General features: G+C 39.9%; 1 protein-coding gene across 4 annotated transcripts; it reads left to right on the forward strand.

Annotated features, from left to right (window-relative positions):
- The first annotated feature begins 676 nt into the window (after positions 1 to 676).
- Positions 677 to 11,849, forward strand: TSPAN6 (tetraspanin 6). 4 transcript variants are annotated; one of them, XR_004434800.1, is made up of 10 exons: positions 677 to 743; positions 3,590 to 4,088; positions 4,952 to 5,140; positions 5,445 to 5,519; positions 6,692 to 6,790; positions 7,312 to 7,446; positions 8,278 to 8,361; positions 10,012 to 10,119; positions 10,889 to 11,023; positions 11,056 to 11,849. XR_004434800.1 is itself a non-coding variant. In XM_033201250.1 (10 exons), the coding sequence occupies exons 4-9, from the start codon at positions 5,129 to 5,131 to the stop codon at positions 10,078 to 10,080; spliced, it is 474 nt and encodes a 157-aa protein (XP_033057141.1). In that variant the 5' UTR covers positions 679 to 743; positions 3,590 to 3,903; positions 4,488 to 4,504; positions 4,952 to 5,128; the 3' UTR covers positions 10,081 to 10,119; positions 10,889 to 11,849. The 4 variants fall into 4 exon arrangements, 3 of the variants coding, with proteins under 3 accessions (XP_033057139.1, XP_033057141.1, XP_033057140.1); XM_033201250.1 differs by adding an exon at positions 4,488 to 4,504 and having other exon boundaries at positions 679 to 743; positions 3,590 to 3,903; positions 10,889 to 11,849; XM_033201248.1 differs by having other exon boundaries at positions 10,889 to 11,849.
- Positions 11,850 to 12,746: the final 897 nt, after the last annotated feature.

A 12,746-nucleotide genomic window follows, 5' to 3' on the forward strand; every position in this document is an offset into this window, starting at 1 on the left:
ACAGAGCATGTGAAAGGAGTGGATGGGAAAAAAAAGGAATAAAAATAGACAAAGAATAGAATTTCGGTGAAGGAGAATGGGAATACACAAGAGACAATAGAAATAAAGGATATTCCATTAACACAACGGATTTTTAAAACTGTACATATGAATTAGCTGTTTAAATAATGAGGTATCTGATGGCTGTAATACAAAATGTGAGACATTAAGAAAATAAGTAGGATGTGCCTTTAAATTCTATGATAGTCACTTAGCCAAAGGTAATTGAAGGGATGCTAGAAAATGGATTAGAAAATGAAAATGGTAAAGTTATTATGTGAATAAGAGATAAGATGTATTCTCAGCGATACAGCTTTTTTTTGTTGTTGTTGTTGTTATTGTTGTTGCTGTTGTTTTTTTAGTGGTTCCTAAGAGAGACAGTAGGAACGTCCCAAGACATTATCTAGGTACTCAATTTAATTTTTTCTGTTTTATGATAGTGTGATACTGGGATGGCTTAGACATTTAATTTTTTATTTAATTTCAACAATCAATCCTGAGTAATTACTGTGTGGTTACTCCCAGAGACCAATTATGACCTCAGTGAGCAATCAGCTCAACAGGATTGGCCGAGCAGAAAATGAACTCATCAATAGGGCATTATGTCCTAGGGTACTGAGGACAGTATAAAAGGGGACATAGGGGCCCTGCCACACTAGCTCTTCAGTAGTTTCTGAACATCTAGACGGTAGGATGTAGAATAGGTAAGTAGAAATGCAAAGCAGATATTGCAGTAATTGACTAAAGTGCTGAGTTAATGGGAGTGAGTGTGTAGTTTAGACAGTTATGGTGTTAGAGAAAGAGGTGAGGGAGGAGGGGCTTTTTACTGAGTTGGGATTCAGCTGGATATTCAGTAGAAGCAGAAAGTATGAGTGAAGTAGAGGGTGGGCAGGGACTAGGAAATAGGACTTGTTTATTGGGGGGCTCCGTACTTACCTGGTACGGAGCAGAAAATTCACATTGGAAAAGCAGTAGGAATCAGTTGAGATTGTATTGGGATGAGGGGCTTGGTAGGGATGGAGGGAGGTTGGAGGTGGCACGAGGGAGGTCTGACTTAACAGTGAGCCCTTGTTTATGTCATTTCACTTGCCTGTTGTCTAGCAATGAAAAACATTTACACCTAATCTTGAAGGTTACAGGAAGTTAATTGGGAAGGGAGAGTACTAAATGTTCAATGTAAAACAAGCAGTAACATACTTAAAGTATTTTCCTTTTTTTCCTACGTGGTTGGCATCAAATTGTGTTTCTGTGCTCAGAAAGAGGGAGAAATTAAGAGGTTGAACAAGAAAAAGTACTGAACTCTCTGCCTTATCACTCTAGGGCAGGTAGGGTTACTTCCTAGGTGACTGGGCTATTGGAGTGAAGGCAAAAGCCAAACTCAACCAAAAAACCCCAAGTGCAAGGCAGAATTGGGGCAATCATTGAGGTTCTTAAGCTTCAGAGGTTCCGAGGAGCCCTTGTTTGTGGTTAAATGTCTGTGCAACAGCAGTCTTTACTCAGGTTACTCTGAGAAGAGGCAGCTGTGTGTACAAGAGCAGCTATGTTTCATCACAAAGTGGGCCTCATTTCTGATGAAAGACACAGAAGCTGCCCAGGTTTAGTCCTAGACAGCTTACCTAGCCTCTTTCAATCTGTTTCTTCATCTGTAAAATGAAGGTGCTAGGTGTGTCAACCTCATAATAGGGTTTTTGTGATGTGTGCATATGACGTAACGTGTATCAAGCTCTTAGCGATAGTGGTTGGTATATAGTCAATGCTCATTATCACAGTCATTATTAATACTTTAAAGAATACATTTATCGAATGGCCTAGGGAAATACTTTTTAAATTGCCTTAAATGGGATTAGATGCCCCTTTGGTCTGGGTTTGTACCCAGACCCAGGCCTAGGTTTGAACTAAATTGAATTTCTGGGTTTGGTGGCATGGTGGGCGTGGGGAGATGGAAGTGGGTGTAGCAGAGTAGGAGGCAATGGTGCAAGGTGTTGTGGCCATAGGAATATGAATTTCCAGGTCAGCATTTGGTTTAATTTGGCACCGAGTGTTATTCAAACAAAGCAGCGTTGTGAGTGGTAGAGGAAGGGAGAGGAGGAAAGTCAACACATTCTTGGAAATAAGATGTGGCTTTTGCTTTGCTATTTTGTTTTTTCTTCAGCTACAGATATGTTTCTTTGCTCTTGGGCTCACATTGTAAATCCCTTCCAGTACATAGTACAAATCTAAATTTCAGAGAAACTTCTCTTAAAGATGACAAGAAGTTATCAAGACTTCCTTGATCCTTGTTTTTAGTATAAGAACCCCTCAGTTGGGGTCATTTAGCCTAGGGAGAAATCTTTGCATGTACTTAGACACCCCCCTCCACCATGTTGAATATCTGCTATTTCCTAACAACTTTATCTCAAAGTGTTTGAAGGTGTATGTAGATGTATCATTTATCCATTCTCTCCACGTATTTGTGTATTAGGCCTTCAAATTTTAGTAAAAAATTTTAGTATAAAGCCTGGCAGTGCAATAATTAATTTTCCAATAGTTGCTGCCTTGCACCTCAGACGTCTGGCAAGATGTTATAGGATCTGGTCCTAGGTCAATATTCGAAGCACAGGGAAGCTCTGTGTGACCAAGTCAATGGAACTTTCCTGTGTTCTGGTCCTGAGATGTATGTTTAGAGCAACGTTTCAACCAGAAAAGTCTGAATATTCATCTCTCCTCCACAAATACAGGTCTTTTTGCAATAGCAATAAAGTAAATAGCCACTTGTGATATTAAGCTTGTGTCAGTGATGAAGGGTTGGATTGCATAGGGAACTGATACAGCCTTCTAACCCCATTCCTCTAGAGATAACACATACTCACTTAACACTCAGTCTTTGCCCTCAAAGAGCTGACGTTTTTGTTGAGAAATCAGACCTTAACACACCTCCTGTGCTGTAACAACATAGACCGATATGTTCACAATACATAACATTAGGTTTTAACCTCTCTGTAATCAGCTGGGTTTTGCTGGGAAAAAACAGGTGGCTGGAATATACAGTGCCTTTCTGTTTTAACATTTAAGAGGAGTCACACTCACCAGGGATGAAATTTCCATAGCACTCTCTTTTTAAAAGTTTGCAGCGAATAGCTGAACTTACATTTCACTATTATGTAAAAATACTTTCCCTCAACTTTCCAATTACTTAGGGGATAAAAGAGGAGAGGAATACTGGGGTTTTGCAAAGTCCTACAGGGAAATTCTAAAAGTCATTATTATCTTTAATACCTAGCTTAGAAATTCTTTCAACAAGTGGTAATTATTTTCCTCAATTCATTCATATTTCCCCTTCCTACCCCATAAAACAATGTTCACAAGCCGAAAAGCACACAAGTGAGAAAAAGTCAGTCTAATTCCACCAGAGGTAAATTTCACTGTTCCTTTCAGTTTTTGTCTAAGCACACGTGACTGTATGTATTGCTTTGTAATCCGCTTTCTTTTTGCAAATATATTTCTTGTGGGTATTTTCCCATGTATTTTCCTAGGTCACTTTTAACCTCTTCATTCTTTTCCTTCTCTCTAGGGCACCAGGGGCCAGGGAGGCCCAATCTCAGAGCGCTGCGGGCTCTGCTGGTGATATAAACAATATGGTGAAGTTATAAGGAGAGGGGAGGGGTGGGGGGGGCGGGAAAGATTCCTTAGGATAGAAAAAAAAAAATGAAGAAAGCTCCACTAGAAGACCTATGAAATTTCCGACACTAGAACCTTTGTATATAGTTTTCGGTAACCTTCGGCAGGGGGCGCTTGGAAATTGTTGCCACTTTCCGGACAGCCTCCCGTACTTTACCCTCTAGAAAATTGTACAGTGTTTCCGGCCCTTCTCAGTTGTGGACGCTCGTAAGTTTTCGGCAGTTTCCGGGGAGACTCGGGGACTCCGCGTCTCGCTCTCTGTGTTCCGATCGCTCGGTGCGGTGGTGCAGGGTCTCGGGCTAGTCATGGCGTCCCCATCTCGGAGACTGCAGACTAAACCAGTCATTACTTGTTTCAAGAGCGTCCTACTAATCTACACTTTTATTTTCTGGGTGAGAGACGAAGGCGCCTGGGGCTGGCAGGGGATCCCGGCTTTTAGGTGTGGGGGGGTGTGACCCTGAGCGGCGGGAGCTCAGGTCGGGGATGGGGTGGGGTTTGGGCGGCCATCGCGCCTGGGACCCTGACGCCGGCGACCAGTGACTGGGCCTCGAGCAAAGAGCTCAGGCATCTTGCTGGCGCTGGGGTCGGAGTGCGGGACGAAGGCAGCCGAGAGGCTGAGCTGGGACCCAGACGTACCAGCGTTCGAGTTCGATACGGGAGGCGAGGTGGGCGTTAAGCCTCCAGAGCACGCAGACAGTGACCCTGGACATTTGCAGAGGCAAGCAAGGCTTGCCCGGCCCCATTGAGGGCTCACTTGCATAATAGTGTCTTTCTTTTCACTGCTTCATAAGAGAGGAGTGTTTCGCAGGTAAGTATGGGTATGCCTCCACTCCCGCCAGTCTATCCTTGGGCTTGCTTTTGTGTACCATTCCTTTGTACCCTATGCTCATCCCTAACTGGAGAGGACGGGGGAAGTTTCTGGAATTCATAAAATCACTTTTTTTTTTTTCACCTTCAAGGTTTTCTTCCTAAGGTTGGAGTAAGACAATTAAGGAAGTTTTGATCCCTAGGGTAAAATATGCCATGGGCTAGTGTTTACACACAAAAAGATGAATTTTAAGAATTTTGATAAGAAACCTTGTCCACGGCCTACTCTTGTGTGCAGATCTGCTCCTAACCCCTTCTACTCTTCCCCCTTGTCTGCCATATCCCAGCATATCACACCTATTGTGTTTTAAATACCTCATGCTTTGTGTTTTGAAGATGCTGCTGTACACAGTGCGTAACTGTTTGTATTCTCTGAATTCCCACATAGATCACTGGCGTTATCCTTCTTGCAGTTGGGATTTGGGGCAAGGTGAGCCTGGAGAATTACTTTTCTCTTTTAAATGAGAAGGCCACCAATGTCCCCTTCGTGCTCATTGGTACTGGTACAGTCATTATTCTTTTGGGCACCTTTGGTTGTTTTGCTACCTGCCGAGCTTCTGCGTGGATGCTAAAACTGGTGAGTCCTTGTTTTCATTAGAATTGATTCTTGGTTTTAGAAAAGTTTTGTGTGTTATAGGATTCCTTTCTTGGAACTGGCCATGGCCCTTTATAATTTTTCCTGTTCCTTATGAAAACTTGTTAAGTAACAGTTCAGCTGCCAGTTTCCACTTTCAAAATAGACATGTTGTTATTTTCCCTGTCCTTTTCAATGAAAACATGATGAACTAATTGAAAAGACGACGATTATTTTTTTCTTTGACTCCCTTTTGCTGTGCTATATCTTATTTATGCTGACTTGGACTTTCTTTCTTATCCTGCAGTATGCAATGTTTCTGACTCTCATTTTTTTGGTCGAACTGGTCGCTGCCATCGTAGGATTTGTTTTCAGACATGAGGTAAGCCTGAATTAGGGAAGCTTAGCATGTTAAATTTATCCTCTAAGAGATAAAAATGGATTTATTTAAGTAGAAGAGTCAGACCTCTGTATTTAAACCTGTAGCTGACAGTAATGGCCTTCTTGTAAACATTCTGGTTCACTTCTAATTTAAAAGAAAATTTAGAAAATTGTAAAGACTGATAGTCACCAGAAGAAAATTACTTGTATTTCCTGTCATTTTTCTGTGTGTAAGTACCTATTAAAACAGAGATAGTACAATTTATAACTTTACTGATAGGAAAATAGTCAAAGCACAAAATTGATAACCTTCTTATGCCTTGCATTTTGAAAAGATTAGATATACTTAATGCAAATCATCAAAAGTTTAATATTGGGCCAGGCGTGGTGGCTCACGCCTGTAATCCCAGCACTTTGGGAGGCCAAGGCGGGCGGATCACGAGGTCGGGAGATCGAGACCATGCTGGCTAACATGGTGAAACCCTGTCTCTACTAAAAATACACACACACACACACACACACACACACACACACAAAATTAGCTGGGCATGGTAGTGGGTGCCTGTAGTCCCAGCTACTCGGGAGGCTGAGGCAGGAGAATGGCATGAACCCAGGAGGCAGAGCTTGCAGTGAGCTGAGATCGTGCCACTGCACACCAGCCTGGGCCACAGAGTGAGATTCCATCTCAAAAAAAAAAAAAAAGTTTAATATTGAATTAGAAATCAGGTAAACTTGGGGTAGTTCAAATATCATTCGGTGAGTAGCAAAGGCTCATCAATGAGAGTTCTTATAAAGTGGTAGCACAGTCTCCCAAAGTGAGGTTTTGTAGCTTACAAATTCCATAGGCATCGAATTTGTACTCAGTTTAAAGTGGAAAAAGATTAGCAGGGTGCAGAATACAGCAGTACTGCATGGCCACTCAGATAAATACATATTCCCACAGCACTTTGAACTTGTAGTGGTTCTCATCATGTATTTTAATGTTTTGCTTAGTAGTCCCCTCAGCTAACCTATATCCCTTAGAGGACAGGATTGTACCATGGAAGTTAATTAGCATACATGTTGCTGCTTTCAAAGATATGACCATTGGTCAGAGTCAAGAACTTACTTGACCTGAAACCAAAAGAACTTTCTAGAGGATTTTCTTACTGACATTGTGTTTCTTTGCTATAGATTAAGAACAGCTTTAAGAATAATTATGAGAAGGCTTTGAAGCAGTATAACTCTACAGGAGATTATAGAAGCCATGCAGTAGACAAGATCCAAAGTACGGTAAGTGGTAACCACCACCTGGAGGGGAACACATTCCCTGCTGCCTCAGAGAAAAGAGTAGAATCTGGCTCCTAGATGCTATCCACTTGTAGGGGAAAGAAGTGTGACGTGTTTCATTTTCCTCACATGTGCACCTGTTCTCTTCCATCCCTGCTTACATCATAGTCCGGCTACTGTTAGTACCAACTATAGCAGGAAAGTAAAGCCAATACAAAACTGTCATGCATGGTGCTAATCAAGGACCCAGTGCTCATCTCTTGAATCAATTCAGGAGAGAGATCGTTGAGATTAGTAAATGTTTTGAGCACAAATTGCAATAGAGGATATTAGGTTAAATGTTTGACTACAAAGTTGCAATACGAACTGTAAATGCTTTTGTTGGGTTTTTCAGTTACATTGTTGTGGTGTCACTGATTATAGAGATTGGACAGATACTAATTATTACTCAAGAGGATATTAGGTTAAATGTTTGACTACAAAGTTGCAATACGAACTGTAAATGCTTTTGTTGGGTTTTTCAGTTACATTGTTGTGGTGTCACCGATTATAGAGATTGGACAGATACTAATTATTACTCAGAAAAAGGATTTCCTAAGAGTTGCTGTAAACGTGAAGATTGTACTCCACAGAGAGATGCAGACAAAGTAAACAATGAAGTAAGGTGCCTTTTAAAACTTTCTATTTGACAATATTTGAGGACTTAACTGAATGCAAAATTGACCCAGTTTTTAATTTTTTTTTTTGAGACGGAGTCTCGCTCTGTCGCCCAGGCTGGAGTGCAATGGCACGATCTTGGCTGACTGCAAGCTCTGCCTCCCGGGTTCACCCCGTTCTCCTGCCTCAGCCTCCTGGGTAGCTGGGACTACAGGCGCCCACCACCACGCCTGGCTAATTTTTTGTATTTTTTAGTAGAGACGGGATTTCACCGAGTTAGCCAGGGTGGTCTCGATCTCCTGACCTCGTGATCTGCCCGACTTGGCCTCCCAAAGTGCTGGGATTACAGGCGTGAACCACTGCGCCCGGCCAGTTTTTAACTTTTAAATATAAGCTGAAATAAGGCAGGTAAGACTTGAGTTCAGACAGTTAGCAAGTAACACTTTTTTGTTTATTTATTATTTAGTACTTTTTCTAAAGATAGTGTTTCTCTGTGTCACCCAGTCTGAAGTGCAGTGGTGTGATCATAGTTCACTGGAGCCTTGAACTCCTGGGTTCAAGTGAAGTAACACTTTTAAATATATAATCCAAAAGGTGGAAATAGTTGGGAATAATTATTTGTTCTGTTGAGAACATATGGAAGAGAGTAGATTTCAATAAAATGAAAATCAAAGGCTCTGATACATACATCTTTCTGCAGAGGTATATGAGCAAAGTATTTATTACCCTAAATATATCTTCCTGCAGAGGTATATGATCAAAGTATTTATTACCATAAAGAAAAGCACAGGCTGCTTGTACTGTATTTAATCTTTGTTTTTTTCTCCCATTAGGGTTGTTTTATAAAGGTAATGACCATTATAGAGTCAGAAATGGGAGTCGTTGCAGGAATTTCCTTTGGAGTTGCTTGCTTCCAAGTAAGTCTTTGTAGTTACTTAGGAAATATTTCATCTCTTAGGAAATATTGCATCCCTCTTGTAGGTGTAAGCTAGAAGATTTTCACTTTTTTTTTTTTTTTGAGTTGGAGTCTTGCTCTGTTGCCCAGTCTGGAATGCAGTGGTGCCATCTCAGCTCCCTGCAACCTCTACTTCTTGGGTTCAAGCAATCCTCCCACCTCAGCCTCCTGAGTAGCTAGAATTACAGGTGTGTGCCACCACGCCTGGCTAATTTTTTTGTATTTTTAGTAGAGATGGGGTTTCACCATGTTGGCCAGGCTGATCTCGAACACCTGACCTCAAGTGATCCGCCCACCTCGGCCTCCCAAAGTGCTGGGATTACAAGCATGAGCTACTGCATGCAGCAAGATTTTCACTTTTAAGGCTTAAAGTTTTTGCTTCAGGGGCCTGGATAGTGAGGACATTTTTAGGGAAGTCGCATTTTCACAAAACTCTCAGTTACTGGTCACAGTATAAAAATACTTTAGGAGAAATACCTGATGTAGATGACGGGTTGATGGGTGCAGCAAACCACCGTGGCACGTGTATACCTATGTAACAAACCTGCACGTTCTGCACATGTATCCCAGAACTTAAAGTATAATAAAAAAAAAAAGAAGAAGAAAAAAAGTAAGATTTAGAATTAACTTGCAGCAGTACATATCTTTTCAAAGCAGTTAACTGTGGAAAGACTCAGTGCCCTCTTAGTTATGGCAACTTTCCAGTATCATAGTTCATGAAACAAAACATTAGATAGGAACCTTGGTTCTCTCTGCGGTCAGTCAAGATTCTAAAATGTTATTAGGATCTTTCCTGGGCTGCAACTGCCTGATGAGTTGCATACAAGTTCCAACCTATTACAATTTAGATGATGCTACCCCCGTATTCATTATGCACCAGTTGTTTTGGGTTGATTCCACGTTGTAGATCAAATTATGTTTCTCAAGTTGTGTTTCTCACTGTAGCATGAAGTTTGTTTTATGGCTCTGAATGATTTTCTTTTTTAGATTAAACACTAGAAATAAGACTCATTCAAGTTTAGTCTTGATATATTTTTAAGTAGCAAGCAAAGCTATATCTAAATCTATGCTAATGCAGTAGCCACTAGCCACCTTTGAGTTGTTATAAGTTATTAAATAAAATTAAAACCTCAGTTTCCTGGAGATTTGAAATACTTAGTAACCATGTGGCTGCTGCCTACTATATCAGACAGTACAGGGATTCTAGAATGTTTTCATTACTGTAGCACTGCTCTGGATCTTTCCAGGAAAATCTCTGCCCTCGTTGATGGAGATTTCACTTGTTAAGATACTTACTGAAAACCATGTCTTTGTTTTTTCTGGGAAATGAGAGTAAGAAAAGTTTCTCCAAAACTTGTGACAGAATCTTCCTTGAGTGACAGTTTGCTGGATTTTCCTTTGGGGAGAGTTGTGAAATTCTGGGTCACAGTGGCAATAACACTTCACTTACATTCTTTGAATGTGATCTAGATGCTGCAGAGTATTAAACATAACTCTAGAAAAACTCAAGGAAGAAAATTTATAGGCGTATTACAAGTGAGAGGGGAATATAGTTTGAGGTCTTCAAGCTGTTTTGTGTATGTATTTAATTTTGTTCCTATTTTATTTCTAGCTGATTGGAATCTTTCTCGCCTACTGCCTCTCTCGTGCCATAACAAATAACCAGTATGAGATAGTGTAACCCAATGTATCTGCGGGCCTATTCCTCTCTACCTTTAAGGTGCGTTCATTTTGGTCCTCAGCTCTGTTAGTGTTGATATTTATTCTAGCCTGTGTATATGATACATGGACTAAGTTTGCCAAGAACATCTTGTCTAGTAGTATATTTAAATCTAGCTGGTGCTATGTAATCCCTGTGTAGGCAGGTTAGGTCTCTATACACAGGGCATGGTCAGAAAGTAATGACTTAGCTACAGCTTATCTATGCATGCCCTCTGTTTTTATGCAACAGAAGAGTCCCCGTGTGGGTTTATATATTTACATACACATGTCAGCCTGGAGATCATAAGTGGTCCCTTTTCTAACATGTTTCAGCCTAGAGAGAGGAGAAGCAAAGAATCCCAATAATGACCTTACTTGTGAGGTTCCCTGGCAGGTGCACTCTGCTCATCACCAATATGACATTTTCTCTAGTCCTTTTCATAGTTTTCATTTACCACAGTCCATCAGTCGTTGAGAGTGCGGCTTTCTTGGTCAAAAGATGTTTTTGGTGGGCTATCGTTCAAGCCGTAAACTCATCTGGTCTAGTAGGGAACCAGATTTTGGGAAGATGTGTGTTTCAACGGCATTAGTATTTGAGTGGTAAAATACTGTGAGAACTGTTGTTGACTGAATTGATCCCTAGGGCACACTTTGCATTTTACTTGAGCCACTGACTAGGAGCACATAGGAAGGCCTTCATTAGCAGGAATAGATTAGAATGTATGTAAGCAAATACGGATGTTGACATTTGGGTAACAAGTACATTAACTGTTTTTGTTTAATTTTAGGACATTTAGGTTCCCCCCGTGAATTAGAAATTGCCTGGTTGGAGAACTGACGACACTACTTACTGATAGATCAAAAAACTACACCAATAGGTTGATTCAATCAAGATGTATATAGACCGAAAACTACACCAATAGGCTGATTCAATCAAGATTTGTGCTCGCAATAGGCTGATTCAATCAAGATTTGTGCTCGCAATAGGCTGATTCAATCAAGATGTGTGTTTGCTATGTTCTAAGTCCACCTTCTGTCCCATTCATGTTAGATCGTTGAAACCCTGTATCCCTTTGAAACACTGGAAGAGCTAGTAAATTGTAAATGAAGTAATACTGTGTTCCTCTTGACTGTTATTTTTCTTAGTGGGGGGCCTTTGGAAGGCACTGTGAATTTGCTATTTTGATGTAGTGTTACAAGATGGAAAATTGATTCCTCTGACTTTGCTATTGATGTAGTGTGATAGAAAATTGACCTCTCTGAACTGGCTCCTTCCCAGTCAAGGTTATCTGGTTTGATTGTATAATTCGCACCAAGAAGTTAAAATGTTTTATTACTCTCTGTTGTGATGAGAGACAGAGAGTCACATTGTGTGATTTAATTTCAGTCAGTCAATAGATGGCATCCCTCATCAAGGTTGCCAGATGGTGATAACAGTAAGGGACTACTGATGTTCTGTGATACATCAGGTTTCAGCACACAACTTACATTTCTTTGCCTCCAAATTGAGGCATTTATTATGATGTTCATACTTTCCCTCTTGTTTGAAAGTTTCTAATTATTAAATGGTGTCGGAATTACTGTATTTTCCTTAGGATTTCAGTGGAACTTATCTTCGTTAAATTTAGCTGGTACCAGGTTGATATGACTTGTTAATATTATGGTCAACTTTAAGTCTTAGTTTTCGTTTGTGCCTTTGATTAATAAGTATAACTCTTTTATACAATAAATACTGTTTTCCTCTAAAAAGATCGTGTTTAAATTAACTTGTAGAAAATGTGCTGGGATGGTTGTTGTTTTCCACTGAGAACGCTAAGCCCTACATTTCTACTGAGAGTACAGTTTTTAGATGTGAAATATAAGCCTCAGGCCTTAACTCTGTATTAAAAAAATTAATGTTCTTGTTTAAAAAATCTGTTCCCATAGGTACAGCAAACCACCATGGCACATGTATACCAATGTAATAAACCTGCACATTCTGCACATGTATCCCAGAACTTAATGTAAACAAAAAAATCTTAAAGTGCAAATATTAAAACTGTTCCCTGTGAAAAAATTATATTCCATGTTATAAAATACCATATGATTAGTGTTCTCCTAGAGATCAGACTTTTTTGGTTGTATAGTTTGCATTAAAAAGTTGTATAGGGAGGGATGTAACCTGTATCTTCAGGATAACAAGGAAATAAGGAAAATAATAGTTACTAAAATTTGAGTTGAAGTCAGGGAATTATTTCTTTGGTTTTGAGTCTTTTTATACATCCATTAGTAGAACCTATCTAGTCTGATTGCCACAGTCCTTGAATTGATGGTAAGGGGGAGTTAGTTACAGTTGGAAAAAAAACTGGGCAAAAACTACTAGTTAAATAATCATGAATTTTGAGTAAGGGTTTTAAAATGCTTGGAGTTATTACAGAAAAAGGATATTCTCCATTAGAACATTTGACGTGTGGCTTTTAACATAAGATAAGGTGATAAGAAAATTAAGTTGAAAAATAGTGACTCAAGTACAGCAAATCAGATTTTTGGCTACTGAGATTAAAGAAGTAAATATTTAAAGGATTATCAGCAATTTTCAAATACATATTTTTCACTGCAGTGGTTTTGAAGAACGTTTTAAAGTTATATTTAGAATTTTTTTAAAAA

Source organism: Trachypithecus francoisi, unplaced genomic scaffold, assembly GCF_009764315.1.
Source record: "Trachypithecus francoisi isolate TF-2019V2 unplaced genomic scaffold, Tfra_2.0 Lachesis_group6, whole genome shotgun sequence".
NCBI lineage: Eukaryota > Metazoa > Chordata > Mammalia > Primates > Cercopithecidae > Trachypithecus > Trachypithecus francoisi.

What these genes read in the sequence shown, in the direction of transcription:
- TSPAN6 (XM_033201248.1), top strand. Translation starts at nt 4,002, where the DNA reads ATGGCGTCCCCATCTCGGAGACTGCAGACTAAACCAGTCATTACTTGT. An exon ending in GATTTGTTTTCAGACATGAG is followed by an intron (nt 5,520 to 6,691) that starts GTAAGCCTGAAT and finishes TCTTTGCTATAG; the next exon opens with ATTAAGAACAGCTTTAAGAA. An exon ending in TAGACAAGATCCAAAGTACG is followed by an intron (nt 6,791 to 7,311) that starts GTAAGTGGTAAC and finishes TGGGTTTTTCAG; the next exon opens with TTACATTGTTGTGGTGTCAC.